Source organism: Ictalurus furcatus, chromosome 16, assembly GCF_023375685.1.
Source record: "Ictalurus furcatus strain D&B chromosome 16, Billie_1.0, whole genome shotgun sequence".
NCBI classification, from domain to species: Eukaryota; Metazoa; Chordata; class Actinopteri; order Siluriformes; family Ictaluridae; genus Ictalurus; species Ictalurus furcatus.
Window position 1 is genome coordinate 17,137,244 of NC_071270.1, and position 19,718 is coordinate 17,156,961.

Genomic DNA, 19,718 nt, shown 5'->3' on the forward strand with positions numbered 1-19,718 from the left:
TTTCAGACATTGATGAGTGTCAGGAGCTTCCTGGTCTGTGCCAGGGTGGAAACTGTATCAACACTTTTGGCAGCTTCCAGTGTGACTGTCCAAAAGGCTACTACCTCAATGCAGACAGCCGTATTTGTGAGGGTGAGTATGCTGTGTTGATGAGTATATTACTTATATGAATGAAATACAGTACAGATTATTCCGAGAACATTCAATTAACAGATGAAAAGCGGTTACTAAAGATAAATGAATGAATAAGTGTAGCAATATGTCTGTGTTGATGTCATGTCACTGTCTAAGGCTGAGCTGCTTACACAATACTAATACAACATAACCTACCTTAACACTGATCATTTTAAGAAGTCCTCATACAGTATGTGTGTTCATATTTGTTTTCTGGGATTGTTTTTGCTGGCAATACATAGGGCCTAAATCTACAAAGTAGAGATGCACCAATGTAAAGGCTACTTTTCCCGCTATGGGCCATTGGCTGATAGTTTAGAAACATCTGATGATCAGGGCCAGTTATATCCTGTCAATCAAAAGAGGGCGAGAAAACACATCGATTTCGTGCTGTGTGTAAAGATGATGTCTCTTGTGTGGAATGACGACAAAACTGCAGTTTGTAAGCTCTGTAAGCTCTGCACTGATCAAATTTTACACCGGAAGTGATCAGCAGCGAAGCAGAGTCAAGTCAAATTTTTTCCCCCGTGCTACTCGTGCGCTGCTCACGCTGAATTAAAGGGCCAGTACACCGTTGAAAGATTTAAATGAAGATGAGTGACAAAAAGTAGTATATATTGCACACAAAAATATATTTGTAGCGTAGTATGTTTCATATGCAGTTAATGTTAATATGAGTTAATATAATCAAAAAAAGGTTTATATTAGGCCTATATATTACCAGTTTGATGTTCAATGATGAAGTAGAAATGCTTGTGTTTGTGGTGAGTGAATGTGAAGCCTAATAGGAGGTTTTTTAGATTTCAGTCAATGTTAATATGAATTAATAACATTCAATAAGTTAAGAAATCTTACTTTAATCTTCAGAATGTAGTTCATGTGTTAATGTTAATTAGAGTAATGTGTTTTCTGTTTATTAGACCAGTTACTGTGAAACAACTTGTTGAAATGGAGAATAAAGTTTTTATTTGCATTTCTTTCAGAATTGTAGAATTAATTATTATTAATTTAAAAGAATGTATAAAAAGCAGAACTATCGGTATCGGTTATCGGTATCGGCCGATCTCACTCTGAATAATCGGTTATCAGTATTGGATGAGAAATTTAGTATCGGTGCATCTCTACTATAAAGTCTTGAATAGACATTAAACGTCTTTGCATTTGTACAAAAATGCAGGCTAAAGCTCACTATAGAGGTGGATTGATCCAAAGAAGCTGTGATGGATTCTATAAAAAATATATAATAAATAAGGAATACATTTATTTTATTTTTCGATCTGCAGATATTGATGAGTGTTTGGTGAATCCTGGGATCTGTGGTCCAGGCACATGCTATAACACACTGGGCAATTACACTTGTGTGTGTCCTCAGGATTACATGCAGGTCAATGGAGGCAATAAGTGCATGGGTATGTAGAAAAATTATGAAATTAATTTCTATAGTCATTTGAAATAGCAGAATTTAATTGTTAATCGACTGTCTTCGCTGTACCATTTCCTCCCCTTTTCCCTTTGATTTGCTCTTATTCAAGTTCTTCATCCTGTATTCTAGTCCCGACTACATGAGACTGAATTTATGTTATGCTTTCTAGACATGAGGAAAGGACTTTGCTTTCGCAACTACAATGGCACCACATGTGAGAATGAGCTGTCCTTCAACATTACGCACCGCATCTGCTGCTGTGGCTACAACATGGGCAAAGCCTGGAACAAACCCTGTCAGGCATGTCCCATACCAGGCACTGGTCAGTCTGCTGAACGCACATTAAGAGTGGAAGACGTCTTAATAAGATGCATGCACAAGATTCAAACTCATCTCTGTTCCTTCCTTTAGAGGGCTTTCACACTCTTTGTGGAAATATTGCACCAGGGTTTGAAATTAACATTGAAACTGGAAAACCAGTGGGTAAGGCTTTCGATTTTCTATTGTATTTTATATCAGAGTAATGTTTTTAGTTTGCAGGAATTTATAGGAACTGACGGTTTAGTTGTAACTGATTGTCTGATATTCAGATATTGATGAGTGTCGGGAGATTCCAGGGATCTGTGCCAACGGTGTATGCATCAACCATATTGGAAGTTTTCACTGTGAATGTCCAAGAGGATTCAGCTACAATGATTTGCTACTTATATGTGAAGGTTTGTAACCACTTAACATCTGTTTAAACACCTAAAATCACACCTAGAACAAATAAAAATATCTTGCTATGATGTTTTGTTCTAAGACAAGACTGGATCTATGGTTTTAGAACACATTTAGAACTATTTTAGAATTGTTTATATTTCTGCATAAATAGGATCTAAAACATCATCAGATTTTCACACAAGTCCTAAAAGTAGATAAAGAGAACCCAATTAAACAAATGAGACAAAAATGTTATACTTGGTCATTTACTTATTGAGGAAAATGATCCAATATTTCATATCTGTGAGTGGCAAAGGTATGTGAATCTTTGCTTTCAGTATCTGGTGTGACCCCCTTGTGCAGAAATAACTGCAGCTAAATGTTATTGGTAACTGTTGATCAGTCCTGCACATCAGCTTGGGGGAATTTTAGCCCGTTCCTCAGTACAGAACAGCTTCAACTATGGGATGCTGGTGGGTTTCCTCACATGAACTGCTTGCTTCAAGTCTTTCCACAGCATTTCTATAGGATTAAGGTCAGGACTTTCACTCTGCCATTCCAAAACATTAACTTTATTCTTCTTTAACCATTCTTTGGTAGAACGACTTGTGTGTTTCTCTTGCGATATTGATCACAGACAGATGTCCTGAAATTTTCCTTTAGTTTTCTGGTATAATTCAGACTTCATTGTTCCATCAATGATGACAAGCCGTCCAAGCCCAGATGCAGCAAAGCAGACCCAGACCATGATACTACCACCACCATGATGGGATAAGGTTCTTATGCTGGAATGCAGTGTTTTCCTTTCTCCAAACATAACGCTTCTCATTTAAACCAAAAGTTCTATTTTGGTCTCATGAATCCACAAAGCATTTTCCCAATAGCCTTCTGGATTTGCCACGTGATCTTTAGCAAAGTGCAGATGTGCAGAAGTGTTCTTTTTGGAGAGCAGTGGCTTTCTCCTTGCAACCCTGCCATGCACACCATTGTTGTTCAGTGGTCTCCTGATGTTGGACTCATGAACATTAACATTAGCCAATGTAAGAGAGGCCTTTAGTTGCTTAGAAGTTACCCTGGGCTCCTTTGTAACCTTGCAGACTACAACCCCAATTCCAAAAAAGTAGGTACACTGTGTAAAATGTAAATAAATGAAAAATAAAAGCAGAATGCAATGATTTGCAAATATCATAAACCCATATGTTATTCACATTAGCACAAAGAAAACATATCAAATGTTTAAACTGAATAAATGTACCATTTTTACTCAAATAAACATTTACTTTTCCAGCCTTTTGTTGCCTCCTGTGCCTACTTTGTTTAGGCCATGAAATTTAAAATTAACTTGTTTTTTTCTTAAAATGGGACATTTACTCAGTTTAAACATTTTATGTTTTTATATTCTATTGTGAATAACATATGGGTTTATGAGATTTGCAAATCATTGCATTCTGTTTTTATTTTCATTTTACACAGCGTCCCAACTTTTTTGGAATTGGGATTATATTACATGTCTTGCTTTTGGAGTGATCTTTGTTGGTCTTCACTCCTTGGGAGGAGTTCCCATGAAGTTTGTGTACAATGAAGTTCCTCCATTTGTACACAATCTGTCTGACTGTGGATTCTTTAGAGAGAGTTTTGTAACCTTTTCCAGCCCGATGAGCATCAACAACTCTTTTTCTTAGGTCCTCAGAAATCTCCTTTGTTCGTGCCATGATACACTTCCACAAACATGTGCTATGAAGATCAGACTTTGATAGATCCGTGTTCTTTAAATAAAACAGGGCGCTCACACACCTCATTGTCATCCCACCTGATTAATTTCACCTTCAAATTAACTGCTAATCCTAGAGGTTCACATACTTTTGCCACTCACAGATGTGTAATATTGGATCATTTTCCTCAATAAGTAAATGACCAAGTATAATATTTTTGTCTCATTTGTTTAATTGGTTTCTTTTTGGCTACTTTTAGGACTTAATTCACAAACTTTCAAGCACCCACTGTATACGTGTCTGTACTCACAGGAATGCTGGCATTTTTTGTACACAGCCTTTATAAACGTAATAAACTTTAAATTTGTAATAGCACAGCCATTGGTTTCAACTTAGTTCCTTTCACCTAGAAGTGGGTGAAATTGTCAAAAAACTGTGACTCAAGGTAGGGGCTCCCAAGTGGAGCAATAGAAAAGTATTTCCCTATCGTCCAGAGATCGCCAGACGATGCCACAGCCGTCTGTGGCTGGGAGTCCAAGCGAGCAACATTGGCTGTTCTCTCAGGGTGGGAGGGGTCGCAAACTCTTTCCCCTAGCAATCACAGTGACAATATCCTATCATGCACATCTGTGAGCTCATGTATCTGAAGAGGGTGGTTAGCATTTTCCTCCGAGTGTGTCACTCAAGGTAACACTCACATACACACACACAGACACACACACAAATCATAATGAAACGGCGATTAAACAAACCACATACAATACCTAACAATCAGCAGGTGCTATACCAAAAACTGCTTTGGAAGACCTTACAGATTGTTATTCAGGTCAATATAACGTTTTAAACCCAACCTATTTCCACAGGTCCAGTGATGCACATTTTTTCCTAACAGGCTCTTTGTCTTTATATTGCTTGTTGCATAAATGCAAGAGACCCACAACTGCTTTAACTTCTGCCTCTATTTCCCCACTATCGTCCCACATGGTGGCTGAATAATCACACAGCTGTAATGTTTAATTTTCTTTCTTTCTTTCCCTTGTTTCATTTCTACTGGTGTTTTGGCCACTACTTCTTTTCACCCCTTCTCCAAATATTAGCTCACTGTCTGCTTGTGTCTGAGCCAGTCCCCTGACTGGGTCAACTCCACATCCAAAATTTATCATCAGCACTTAACTTTAGCTTATAGGGCCTCAACTCGATATCCTTTCCTCTCCAGTCCTCTCGTAGATCTCACAATGATTTTGGCCCTTGCTTTGGGGAATGTGATCAATTTCTTCTTTTAAGTGTCTCCAAACTGTATGCAGCAACCATCGGTTAGGCCTTAAAAGGGAAGCTTGTGTGCACAACACGAAGCCAACCAGATACATGGCGAACATATCAACAATGTAAATCTTTGGTACAGTAACACTGCTGATAATAGGAAACGTTGAATTGGTTGTCCATTGTTTTGCCAGTCACCACAGTGTGTGTGTGTGTGTGTGTGTGTGTGTGTACTGCAGACAACGATGAGTGTAGTGGTTCAGAGATCTTGTGCCAGAGGAATGCAGACTGTATTAACAGTCCTGGCAGCTATCGCTGTGAGTGCTCGGACGGCTTCAAGCTCTCACCCGTTGGAGCCTGTATAGGTGAGATGACTTCATGTCTTTTGGCCATTGCTCTTTTTGTTTTTGTAGATATTAATCAGCCATAAAGTGTTCAAATGGATAAGTGGTACTAGAGATTGTATTCATTTCACATACTCATTAAAACATACACCTTATCTACTGTATTTTCCTGAGGTATAAGGAATTTCAGGGGCACACACTAGTTCTTGTGAACTTGGGCTGTTTATTATTTAAAAAATTATATTAATAGAACTTTTCATTTTGGATTTGCATATATTTACTCAAATAAAGCATGTTGTCACCTTCTAACTGAACACCATGAACTAAAGTATGGGGGAGGGCATGAGAGCAGACTGTTGTTCGTCTTTTCTCCAGCTGTCACGTCATCCACTTATTTTCCCAATATGTTTTGTGGTAACGTTTGTCTTTCTTTCTCTTCTGTTACACATGTGCACATGTGATAATGGCAGACCGAAACGAGTGTTTGGAAACCCCCAACCTTTGCAGTCATGGCAAGTGTGTGGACATCCAAGGTGGCTATATGTGTACATGCCATGCTGGCTTCATGGCCACCCCCAGTGGCAAGATGTGCATGGGTAAAGCAAGTTCACAGCTTCAAGAAACATAATTTATAGTACCTTTAGCAGTAACTATGCTCACATTGAAACTGAGAATAAATAAAGTGTCCACCCAAATGCTTTATAGTTTGATGCTTTATAGATAAAACAGATATCTAGAAGTCTTTTTTTTTTCAAAATTTAATGTTGAACTAATTGTACTTTACTGCATTATCCTTTGTATGGCAAAGTACTCATCTGTTACTGTTAGATTTAAGTTTATCTTCCCATTTATTAGGACTATTACATGTTAATGTTTAAATGTAATAATCCAAAACAAAAACAAAAAACCCGGTTTGTTTTCAAGTTTTCTGTGCTATTTCTTGTAATATTCAAACCTTTTCCACTGTCTCTGATGGTGAATCCTCGAAAACAAAACGATTTGTCTCCTTCTGCAGACATTGATGAGTGTGTGCATCAGCCTTGTAGAAATGGCTCATGTAAGAACACTGTGGGATCCTACAACTGCCTCTGCCACCCGGGCTTTGAGCTCACTCTAAATAACCAGTGCACAGGTAAGTTCCTAAGGTATCTGTCTAAATAACACCACTAGTGTGTAGCATCCACCCGGATGATGCGACGGCAGCCATACTGCGCCAGAACGGAGAGGAGAGAGCGATGTAGCAAATTCAGAGATGGGGATTATTAGGGGGCCATGATAGAGAAGGGCCAATGGGGGAATTTCGCCAGGACACCAGGGTTATACCCCTACTCTTTTACGATATGTGTCCTGGGATTTTTTAATGACCACAGAGACTCATAAACGTGTCATCCGAAAGACGGTGCTGTTTTTACAGTACAGTATAGTATAAATATATTCCTTATATAAAGGCATTTTCAGTTTGTTGATTAGTTGGTTCTCATGGGTCATGAATGAGCAGAACATTTTGGGACTTTGTACCATTGATCCTAACACTAAGTGGATCTAGTAAGATACCGAGACTGGCTTATGGAGCACTTTTTGTTCTTTTGGATCTGCTTTTACTCTTTCACATGCAGGAGAAGGCTTGAACAAATCACTTTACAAGTTATTGCTTCTTTAAAAAATCCACATTGTTTGGTTATGTGGAAAATATGAGAAGGCACAAGTACCATGATTGTCGTATTGGCAAATATTTGCCTAGGTAAATCGTGACGTTATTAAATACGGTAGCAAAATATGAATGTTCTGTGTTTGCCTGTTATCTTTTGTTAGATATCGATGAATGTTCAGCAGCATATGGTCAGCTGTGCAGAAATGGCCATTGCATTAACAGTATTGGCTCCTTCCAATGCCTGTGTGAGGATGGCTATGATCTCACCCAGGATGGGAAGAAATGTGTTGGTATGGTTTTTATTTCCTTCACACTTTTTTTTTCTCCATTGTTATGAAATTTACACAACTTCTTATGAGCACAGGGATATCCTAAAATAATTTTTCCTCTCTCATCGGCAATGGCTCCAGATGTGAATGAGTGTATAATGTTACCTGGAATATGTGCTCCTGGAACATGCCATAACTTGGACGGCTCTTTTCGCTGTATCTGTCCACCTGGTTACATTGTACAGAGCAACCACTGTGTAGGTACGTGCCCTCTTTTTAACACAGCGTTCTTGCTGCGACTCAGTGGTTAACGTTGTTCAGTGAAAATGTGTCTTCGTTATGTTCATCTTTGTTTATTTTTATTCAGGTGCTGAGATTATTAAATTGTTCGAGGTAGAAAAAGTGTCCTGATATGTCAAGCAGCAATTCAATATTCATCTGCCATAATGCCATCTGCCTAATTTTAATTGACTATCTACAAGTACTGGACATCCTTCTAATAATTATTCTTAAAAATGTTTGTTTGGATATATTTCAGTGAACTTTATTCAGTGTTCTGTAATACACTCTGGCACTGTTGTATCCATCCTATGCCAAGAGTTTGTAATCAGATGACTATCTCTTGACTCTATTAGGTCATTTAACTTGTGTAAACCCTTGTGTTTTTCACTTTCTCAGTTTACACTGAGAAGACCGTAATCTAAATACCTCTCTTTTCGGTTGTGATGAGTATCTGCTCTACCTTCTAACCTTGCCAGATGAGAATGAGTGTGATGAGGACCCCAACATCTGTCTGTTTGGCTCCTGCTACAATAACCCAGGCAGCTTCATATGTGTGTGCAAACCAGGCTTTGTTCTCTCAGAAAGTGGACGGCGGTGTTATGGTAAATCGCTCTGATTTAAACAAATGTGGTCAACATGACAGTGTTTTATGAGACTTTTCAAACACACATATGTGTATCTACTGTTTGTTGTATGAATATACTGCACTATATATATATCGGATGGGGGCAGGGCAAGCTTTCAGTACCATTTTTTTGTTTATTTAAAATAAAATCCACAAACTGAGTGTTACAAATATAAACTTCAGACTAAAACTTTACACAACTGTTTGTCCAAAACAGAAAAGAACCCAATACACACACACACACACACACACACACACACACACACACACACACACACGTGATCAGCAACTCGGCCTCGTTACTAACACATCACTTCCGTTATAATAAATGACAGAATTTACAGTGCAAGTGTGCAAATACAGCATATAATGACAATAAACTTAAATTAAACTAAACCTTTTAAGCAGTTTGCACCAGTTTCCCTTGCACACAGTGGAGCATTTTGATTTCAGCATCAGTTTGAGTTCCACGGTGTTTAAAATGCTCCCCTTAGTGGACTTGGAGGTTACACACGTTCTTCCTCAGTCACGTGACGATTTCGCCTCCGTCTGATGGTGACTGAGGTCATGTTGGGAATAAAAGGTAACGCTGACAGAAAGTAAACTGAAGAAAGTCATCATCGGTGACTCTGGGTGTTTGCTAATGCTAGCGTGCCTATGACGTCATGCGCAGTCGTAGCTTATACTTCCGGTTAGTAAAAAGAAAAACTGCTAGTGTTATATTTGAGATGATATTACCTTTCTGAAATCCTCACACTAGACGGTAGTGCAGAGTGTATAGTGTATAGTACTTCATTTGGGACACAACTTTAGTATTTACTCTCCAAAGCATGTTTTCGGAACAGAAGTAACGTAATGAGTAAATCTCCCCCGTGCCGTGCGCAGACCAACTAATCTATAATGAGATTTATTCACAACTATTTTCACAATTGTTGTGGCAATCGTTGTGACAACAATCGTTGTGGCATTATCCAGGCATATGTATATATATATATATATATATATATATATATATATATATATATATATATATATATATATATATATATATATATATATATGCCTGGATAATGACAAAAACTGCTCCACTGGTTTTAAGAATAATTTCAGTGGTGTCTTTATGTAAAGCATGCAATATGTATACATTATTCAAATGTATACATTTATTATTATGTAGTATCATTTATTATTATTTACTGATTGATTAAAGTATTATTAGAAGCTTATGTGGGTGGGAAAAATAATCTGCAGCCCTTGTTTTCTGTAAATGACTTACTAAATTCTCGAATCACATGCTTAATCAATAAAACCAATTTTATGCAGAGTGATCATCCAGAAATTAAACAACACCTCCCCATAATTTTTGCCATTTCTACTTTTGTTTATTTATATATTTATTTATTTTTTAGACACAAGAGAGAGCTTTTGCTTCACCCGCTTTGAGAATGGAAAATGCTCCAACCCTCAGGCATTCAACACCACCAAAGACAAGTGCTGCTGTAGCACCATGTCCAAGGAGGGCTGGGGCTACCCCTGTGAGCTCTGCCCCAAAGAGCATGATGGTTATTTTTATTTATTTATTTATTTATTTTACACTTATCTGTTTTGTATTCATTTCGCAAGCTTATATGTAGCATCCCACTCATGTCATTTCTTTCTCTGTTATAGCTGGATTTCAGGACCTGTGTCCTTTTGGTTATGGAATCATTCCGGGGATTGGGGATACAATCATTGGTAAGGAACTGACCTTATTTGAAACAGTCCAATAGGGCTGTTTAGTCCAGATGGAACCATAGCTCTGACTCAGTGAATTACAGAGATTTTAAAAGGTTTTATTGAAAGTACGGAGAATAAATCAGCCTATTTTCTGATTTATAACTAAATGATGACACTTTTGAAAATGACACGGTTTTCCATTGACTTAATGAATTGTGTAAAGACTACAAAATTTACATTTACGCCCTTATCCAGAGTGACTTACATTTATCTCATTTATACAATTGAGTAGTTGAGGGTTAAGGGCCTTGCTCAAGGGCCCAGCAGTGACAGGTTGGTGTGTGAAGCTCAAATCAGGAGTCCACTGTCTTAACTACTGAGCTAACACTCATCTTTTATTGTTCTGCCCAATCATATAGTTATGAGATTGGAGTCAACAGTACATATAGCTGCATATCATGTTAATGCTGGGGTTTTGTTTTTTTTGGTTTAGTGTGTGTGTGTGTGTACAGCTGAAAAGCTTAGACCAGCTAATTTCAGGTGGTTGTAATTTGATTGCCTGTATAGTGATCCAACATTTGTTCATTTTTGCCCCAGTGTCATCACCATTTTTTATCAATCTTTGTAACAGTGTCAGAGCTGTCCTAACATGATGGACAAAACCACCACACAGAACACAGTTAAGGAACTCCCATGCTTTACATGGTGGTTTGCAAACATTGGGTGTATTTAATTTATGCAAATACTTGTCAAACTGAGGTTTGGATTTTCAGTTGCAGCTTGAAGCCTTTTGGAGTGTGTCTGGCTCTCTAATTGTCAGATGTATAAAGTTAAAATAATAATAATAATGTAAAACTGAAATTATGATGTGCACAAATCTACTTTGAATAAAATATACTTTTCTAAATAAGACAAAATTCTCTATACCCATTAAATAGTGTGGTTCTTGGCAGCTATATATCTGAACATTTCTTGACATTTCAGCAAATAAAAATGCAGGTTTGTAATGACTTGTCATCAGAAAGTATAATGGTTTTGGGGTGTTGAAGACTTCAGTCAGCTGGTATTCATCGGAGGTGGAATGGAATAGAATGGTGGGACGGTAGAGAAATGCATAGCAAGCATATCACATGATAGCACTTTACTTTTCAAGACTTGGAACTGAAACTGTTTCTCTCTTTTGTCCCCGTGTCCACTGGACAATGCCAGATCTGAACGAATGCGTGGAGAACCCAGGCATTTGTCACAACGGCCACTGCATCAACACCGATGGCTCGTTCCGCTGCGAGTGTTCTACAGGCTACACGCTCGATTACACTGGAATGCATTGTGTTGGTGAGGAAGCATGTGTCTGCATTTTCTCAAAGCTCAGTATTAACAGCAATAAAACTACTGTAACATGTGAAGAGTATAGAGTCTGTCAACACTTAAAGAGTCTGTAAGCGAAGGTCAGAATTCAGGCAGGTAGGCTTAATATAGGGAAATGTATCATCAAAAATGAGACAAGGGAACAAGGGTCAAAACCAGGAACTACTTTACAATGTGATGTTGGAAACAAGGCTTGGACCTGATGATACAAAAGCATGATAAGACTTTGTAATGATACATTGTCACAATATTGACTAATCAAGGGCTAACAAAGTACAGCTGAACACAACAGTTCTATGATACAAAACAAACCATGAGTGCATGGCATTCATTACCATGGAAACAGTTACTCAAATGGGAAAACCAGGACTACTACATTTAAATACCATTTATATGCCTTGCTTTTTCATGTCTTTAGATTTTTTTGTATAAAAAAATCAAAGCAGACTATTTTGCAACATTTTTTTTCTAGTGCCAAACTTAATACACACAACAGGATGTAGAATTTGGATTGCATTTGGATGACTTTACAAATGCCTTGTGTTCTTGCAGATATTGATGAGTGTGCAGTGGGGAATCCATGTGGAAACGGTACTTGCGCTAATGTGATGGGAAGCTTTGAGTGCAACTGTGAGGAAGGTTTTGAGCCAGGGCCCATGATGACATGTGAAGGTAAATCTCTTTTTATTCACCTGTTAGAAAGTGAATCATTTGTATCTTTCCATAATACTGCTGAGTTTTATGCTGCTACATTCAAGTGTGAGTCTGACTGTTTTTTTTTATTTATGGTACAGATATAAATGAATGTGCACAGAACCCTTTGCTCTGTGCGTTCCGCTGCATCAATACGTTTGGAGGATATGAGTGCTCCTGTCCGTCTGGATACACACTCCGACATGATGGGAGAATGTGTCAGGGTGAGACATCAACACAAGCCTAGGGTCATATGGAGTCAAAATTGACCCCTGTGTACAGCGTTTTGCAGTTCTAAATTTGAATATCATTTTAAATGTACGTTTCAAAGCCGTCTTCGAACTGCCATCCTTGCTGCTTTGACTCACTTTTCTCTCTTTCACACTGCAGACCTGGATGAGTGTGCAGAGGGTTTACATGACTGTGACACCAGGGGTATGAACTGTAAGAACCTCATCGGAACCTTCATGTGCGTGTGTCCTCCTGGATTAGTGCGCAAGATGGATGACGAAGTGTGTCATGGTCAGAACTCTTGTTTCTCATCTGTTAAGTGACATTAATACTATTTGCATACTACTAAGTGGCTATACTGGATACTTAAGTACTCATGCATGTGAACTGACCTCTTACTTTTTTGTCTCTCTCCCACTAGATGAGAACGAGTGCCGCACTCAGCCAGGTATTTGTGAGAATGGCCGCTGTGTGAACACTATAGGCAGTTACGTGTGTGAGTGTGGAGAAGGCTTCCAGCCTGACTCTACACACACTCAGTGCCTTGGTAAGTTTTTTCTGCCTTTACAAAAATAAATAAATAAATGTTAATGAGAACAAAGGTGTGTTTCTGGACTCATGTATGCATTCATTTTGATTGATAGTTCTAAATGATTGACTTTTTCAGGAGTGAGTGTAGGATGTTCGTTATCAGTCAAAAATTTGGGCACATGCTCAAAGAAGGGTTTTAATTATTATAATTTTTTAAAATAATTAAGAGATTTTGATTCAGCAATACATAAATACATAATAATACCTTCACTATTTAGATATGCACATACTGTATATTTAAACAAAATTTTTAAAATGTAACCTTTTGTTTAAAAATATATAGTCCCAAAGTCCAAACATTTGACTGGTAATATATTTGCTCATCAATTTGCCTTCACTGTTTATGCACTCGTTAAAGCATTTCTAAAACGATTAAACCTTTCACAATGAAATACCAAAAGTACAAAACACACAATCAATCACACATTAAACTCACATCATATCTTACCATGACTTTCCCTAGACCACAGACGAGGCTTCTGTTTCACGGAGGTGCTGCAGACCATGTGTCAGATGTCCTCTAGCAGCAGAATACCCAGCACCAAATCCCAGTGCTGCTGCGAAAGTGGGCGTGGCTGGGGGAACCAGTGCGAACTCTGTCCCCTGCCAGGCACTGCCAAGTACAAGAAACTGTGTCCACACGGGCCCGGCTATGCCACAGATGGCACAGGTCTGCCTGCCCCCAGACATTCTCTTCATTTCATTACTTTAGTGACGAGGATGAATTTTTCTTAGTTTCTCCTTTACGGCTAATCCAAATTATGAATTGTAATCTGAGCCAATACTGTTCAGGGCATTTACTAAACATCTCATTTCCAGGGTTGTTTATTTACACATCTTAATAATTAGCTATGTTTTCTTTGTCACCTGAGTCCTTCAAAACAAAAAGTGTGGGTCTGACGTGTAGTGTGTTTGAGCATATCATCACTAAACCTTAAAGTCATCTTAAGTTTTCCCCTAGAATGACTTCATACAGCTAATCTTACTAAACAAAAACCTCTGAACACCTCGGATACTAACGGTATACTTTTACATCCACAGATATAGATGAGTGTAAGGTCATACCAGATGTGTGTAAGAATGGCCAGTGTATCAACACTATGGGTTCCTTTCAATGTCACTGTAATCCAGGCTACACAGTCATCATTACAGGCACTGCTTGTGTTGGTAAGACACTTCCATTTACACAAACACCAGTTGCATTAAAAGCACTAAAACATTAGCTTCTTTCTTCCTTTATCCTCAGAAACTGCCTTATTAATTGCTTATCTTTGATATTTTAAGACTTGGATGAATGTGTAATGTCCCCAAAGCCATGCAACTTTATCTGCAAGAACACAGAGGGTAGCTATGTGTGCTCCTGTCCACGTGGTTATATCTTGCAAGAGGATGGCAGAACATGTAAAGGTGAGCTTCTATATATTTAACTAATGGAAGTGTCCTATAGTGAAAGGTGAGGCAGTCATGGTGTCATTGCAGACTAGGAATCCTGTGTGTCCTTCACATTAGTAATTAGAAAATAGCATCCTAACTGGTAACATGAACCAGTTGCGATATGATTAGGTTTTATTGCAGCGTGATGACAGAGCAGTCATCGTCACAGTAACCATTGTCCCGAATTTGGCCTTCGGTCTCATTAGAGAGGACATTCCTCTATGCTATTACAAGACTAGAAAAATCATTTCAGACTCGGACCCGTGTAAATGTGTATTGTGTTATTAATACTGTCTCCAATATAAACGTCGATGTTAACACAGCATCTAAAGCCACACAACGTCACCGGGGACCCCATTATGTATTTAGAAACAAGACACGGCAAAGAGTATTCATATCACATTCATTCAAGGTGAAGGTTTTGGGTCATAAAACAGTTTTGACGACGTTTTGAAAAATGTAATGATGTGAAAGTAAGACCATCTGTTTCCAGACTGAAGATTGCATGCAAACATTGGAGTCTAGTTAATGAGTAAATGAGCGAATATATTTTAGACCAAACTCTTTTTTGAAATGGCCAAGTAATATAAACCTCAGTTTGATATTATTAAAGAGCATGTACCAAGAAGTTTATGGGAGGGGAAAAAAACAGTCACAGGGTTCAAGCTATTTTCTGTGGAAGTGGACCAGAATCCTCCCAGAACAGTGTAATGTGTAAAGTGATGAGTAAATACAGGGAGTGTTTGGCGCTGGTTATTATGGCTAAATCTTACTTAACTGAGGGCAGTGCTTCTTGCACAGGATCTTAAACAGTCTCAGATAGATAAATGTCATATGAAGTCATTGCATTACTGCAGTGTTGTTGTTGTTTTTGCATTTGATGCATTCAGAATAGAAAAAAACATGCAGAACAGGAATATCAGATCAGGACTAAATCCATTATTTGAGAGAGAAAATGCTGAGCTGGTTGATTTAAAGAGTTGAATTTTTATTTTTATGCTTTGAAGATTTGGACGAATGCCAGTTAAAGAGGCACAACTGCCAGTTTATGTGTATTAACACCATCGGTGGCTTCGCTTGCAAATGCCCTCCGGGCTTTAAGCAACACCACACTGCCTGCATGGGTAAGCATATAACAAACACCAAAGCAAATATACATACAAAGCAATCTGATTGTTTCTACTGAATCGAGGATTGAAAAATGTATGTTGTGAGACCTGGTCAAGAGCTTATAAGTTTAACTTATATTTACACTCTATTGAATTGTTTACTACATTGAAAATATAAAAATCACAAGACAGCAGTAAAGAGCAAAACATTGTGCCTTGTTGTTGTGTATTTTCCCCTAACAGATAATAACGAGTGTGCAGTAGAGCCCAGTCTGTGTGGAGCTAAGGGCATCTGCCAGAACTCACCAGGCAGCTTTAGCTGTGAATGCCAGCAAGGATTCAGCCTGGACTCTACTGGCCTGCAATGTGAAGGTGTGTGTGTGTGTAAGGGGTGGGGGGATGGGGGTGGATGTGTAGTAGTCAAAGTAAAGATGTGGCTAATATGCTTTTCTGATGCAGTTGCCATATTTGGGGCTAAATTTATTTATTTTTTTCTGCAAAATATAAACACAACTAGATGTCTTTTTTTCTGTTTACTTATATATACTTATATACGCATATCATTTCCTACACAGCCCACTCTTTACGTCTGGGTGCTTAAAGGATCCCAGGGTGTTTCTTCAGGAGGAGAAAACTCATTATACTGAGAGTAATTTGAAATTAGCTTACTGCACTACTTTTGCTGTTAGCAATATTTTCTGTTGAGATCAACGTCCCAGTTGTCCCATATCTTAGCTAAGAAGCAGCAAATATGCCTGAGCCATATCTCCGTGCAGTTCTTGCCTAGTTTCCCACTGAAGCTAAGCAGGGTTAATCCTGGACAGTACCTGGTTGGGAGACCTCCTGGGGAAAACTAAGGTTGCTGTTGGAAGTGGTATTAGGGAAGGCCAGGAAGGTCTGCTCACCCTGTGGTCTGTGTGGGGCCTAATACCCCAGTATAGTGATGGGGTGTTTTGGCTGAGACGTTATTCCGAGGTCCTGACACTCTGTGGTCATTAAAAGTCCCAGGACACTTGTCGTAAAGAGTAGGGGTATAACCCTGGTGTCCTGGTGAAATTCCCCCATTGGCTCTGTCATGTCCACCTAATAATCCTCATCTCTGAATTGGCTACATCACTCTCCTCTCCTCTCCACTAATATGTCGTTGGTGTACTGACGCACTATGGCTGCCGTAGCATCATCCAGGTGGATGCTACACAGCATTAGTGGTGGTTGAAGCCCTTCCCCCACCCCTTTACTATGTAAAGTGATTTGAGTGTCTAGAAAAGCACTATATAAATGTAACTGTAACTAACAAACTAACAACACAGAAAGTGTCCACTTCACTGATGCTTGTTGAAGATGTATTGTATGTAGTATCATGTATAAGGGCAGGCAAATGAAAACAAATCTTCTTAATGAAGCACAAATACAATAACATGATGCAGTCAGTCCCCTATTCCACAAAATGGCAGTGATTATATAGTGTGAAGTCCCAACTGAAACTATACTGAGGTACTGAAACTATAGGTACTGAAACTATAACACAACAATGCTGTAATACTGCAAGGCTGTTAGACGTTACACGTTCTCCCTTCTGGATGCCACATAACAGAAATCAATGCTGTACTTTATTACCAAGGATGTTGGCCCACCTTATGTATTATGCAAAGACCTTTACATGTTATGCATATATACACATTCAAACTTTCCATCCAACGTACACACTACTTAATATTACATTTATGCACAGCTTGCAAGCATACACAGTATACGTGTACTAATATGTACATAAACGTTTACACTGACTTAAACAGAAGAATATTTTGTACAAGAATGAAGTCAGTTCCTCATAAAGTGATAAGTTACAGTCACAATCAAAATTTATTCAACCCCCATTGCAAATTAGGTTTATTGTCAAAATTTACAGACTTTCAGCTGTTTGCAATGAACAAATCAAACAAAAGCAATTGAAATAGTTCAACACAACAAATGCTTCAAGTGGTTTCCTCAAATTCAACTGAAAATGCAATTTATAATGATTTCTCCAGTTTCAAAAGTATTCAACCCCCTGAACAGAATCCCTCACAACAGCACAAATATGCAAAACAGGTGTTGTCTCAAGCACACCTGATGAAACTAATCAAGAGCTTCATTAGTTGCACCAGGTGTGCTTGACCTGGAACACATGAAATACCTGAACTGGCTAGGGGCAGAAATGTATGAAATACCTGGACAGGGCAGAAAAAGGAAGCTATCAACAGCTGCAGCCAGATTTCTGAGAAGGCAGGTTGTGAAAAACTCTCGAGTGACTGCAAAAGACCTGCAGAAAGACTTAGTGGCAACAGGCACTGAGGTTTCAGTGAGTACAGTAAGGCATGTACTAAACACAGAAGGTTTCCAACTCCAAGACGTACATCACTACTGACCCAAAAGCACAAGAAAAGTCACTCAAAATCACATAAATAAGCCACAGAACTTTTGGGATTCTGTTCTGTGGAGCGACGAAACAAAACTGGAACTTTTCGGCACGATGGATCAGTGGTATGTCTGGAGAAAGAAGAATGAAGAAAGAACACTCTGTCCACAGTCAAGCATGGTGGTGGTTCAGTGATGCTCTGGGGCTGCTTTGTATCCTCTGGCACTGGAAACCTGCAGCATGTGGAAGGCAAGATGGATTCATTAAAGCATCAGGAAATCCTAGGAGAAAACGTCATGCCATCTGTCAGGAAGCTGAAGCTTGGGCATCATTGGACCTTCCAACAGGACAATGATCTCAAGCATACCTCAAATTCCACCAAGGCTTGGTTGCAGAAGAAGTCCTGGAAGATTCTACTGGGCCATCACAGTCACCTGACTTGAACCCCATAGAAAATCTCTGGTGGGATTTGAAGAAGGCGGTTTCAGCACGCAAACCCAAGAATATTACTGAACTGGAGGCCATTGCTCATGAGGAATGGGCTAAGATTCCTCAGGAACACTGCCAGAAGCTATGCATCATGTTTGCAGCAGGTCATAACAGCAAAAAGTGCTCTATAAAGTACTAAAGATGCTTCCCATGAAGGGGTTGAATACTTTTGAAACTAGAGAAGTCATTTGTAAGTTGCATTTACAGTTGAATTTGGGGAAATCACTTGAAGCATTCTTTGTGTTGAACTATTTCAGTTGCTTTTGTTTAATTTGTTCATTGCAAACAGCTGACAGTCTGTAAAATTTGACAATAAACCCGATTTGCATTGGGGGTTGAATAATTTTGATAGCAACTATATGCTTCAATCTGCATTAATTCCTCTTTTGCTTACAGGAAGACTCCTCACATGCGGCTTTACTCCTCCCAAAGAATGATAGTGATTAGCATTCAATTACTCACTTGTTCAGTAATGTGACAAGCTGTATTTCTTCCTGCTTCAGCCATGCACATGTTGTTTGAGGTGAACCTCTTGACTACAAACTTACTAACTTTCCTCATTCATTTGTATAATTACCTGTCATGTCTTTCCAACTACGATGTCTTCCACTGCACAGAATCTGAAATTATGAAAAAGATCTATTAATACGTTGCAGTAGAGTCGCAGTAGAGCCAGGTGGATGATCTGAGAAATAGCCAGGTTGTTGTATCGCCAAGGTCGGTGCAGATCGGTACAGTGTTGCTCGTTTGTTCAGAAGCGTTAAACATCTGTGCAGTCGGACAGCTTCTCACACTCATGAACCCTGAGACCTAGAACTGTATTCAGCCAAACTCATTAAAAGCATGTGACAAAGGAATTCAGCAATAGCATTATAAGAGCCAAACGTACACTCACACGCTTGGAATATCTAAGGAGTTCAACAAGCTTTCACCTAATTTAGTCATTAACAATTTGGCAAACTGATTTCATACCACACTAATATAATTTTCATCATATGTAATATTGTAAGAAGTTAATATTTACGTGGTGTTAGATTTGAAATAAAAACTGAAATAAAAAATTATTGTAAGTGCACATCTTTGTAGCGTGACACGCAGAAAATGTTTAGCTTATCTTTGTCATTAAAGTTTGAATGTTCAGCTATATGCATTTGAGATATATAATTGCATCCCATAATTGAACTAAAATGATCTGGGCCTGAATGTCATTTTCTTCTGCTGGCACTGTCTATCAAGCGTCTCATGAT

At 38.6% G+C, this 19,718-nt stretch overlaps 1 protein-coding gene across 2 annotated transcripts in view; it reads left to right on the forward strand.

Annotated features, from left to right (window-relative positions):
• Window positions 1–19,718, forward strand: part of LOC128620215 (fibrillin-2) — a 75,012-nt gene that overhangs the window by 48,659 nt on the left and 6,635 nt on the right. For both annotated transcript variants that reach the window (XM_053644982.1, XM_053644983.1), the window contains 23 exons: window positions 7–132; window positions 1,458–1,583; window positions 1,767–1,919; window positions 2,009–2,080; window positions 2,188–2,313; window positions 5,511–5,636; window positions 6,086–6,211; window positions 6,631–6,747; window positions 7,428–7,556; window positions 7,677–7,796; window positions 8,294–8,419; window positions 9,852–10,004; window positions 10,111–10,176; window positions 11,368–11,493; window positions 12,079–12,198; window positions 12,321–12,443; window positions 12,610–12,741; window positions 12,872–12,997; window positions 13,505–13,711; window positions 14,083–14,208; window positions 14,326–14,448; window positions 15,483–15,599; window positions 15,828–15,956. In XM_053644982.1, coding sequence (XP_053500957.1) covers window positions 7–132; window positions 1,458–1,583; window positions 1,767–1,919; window positions 2,009–2,080; window positions 2,188–2,313; window positions 5,511–5,636; window positions 6,086–6,211; window positions 6,631–6,747; window positions 7,428–7,556; window positions 7,677–7,796; window positions 8,294–8,419; window positions 9,852–10,004; window positions 10,111–10,176; window positions 11,368–11,493; window positions 12,079–12,198; window positions 12,321–12,443; window positions 12,610–12,741; window positions 12,872–12,997; window positions 13,505–13,711; window positions 14,083–14,208; window positions 14,326–14,448; window positions 15,483–15,599; window positions 15,828–15,956 — 2,895 coding nt within the window. The remainder of the gene's footprint in view (window positions 1–6; window positions 133–1,457; window positions 1,584–1,766; window positions 1,920–2,008; window positions 2,081–2,187; window positions 2,314–5,510; window positions 5,637–6,085; window positions 6,212–6,630; window positions 6,748–7,427; window positions 7,557–7,676; window positions 7,797–8,293; window positions 8,420–9,851; window positions 10,005–10,110; window positions 10,177–11,367; window positions 11,494–12,078; window positions 12,199–12,320; window positions 12,444–12,609; window positions 12,742–12,871; window positions 12,998–13,504; window positions 13,712–14,082; window positions 14,209–14,325; window positions 14,449–15,482; window positions 15,600–15,827; window positions 15,957–19,718) is intronic.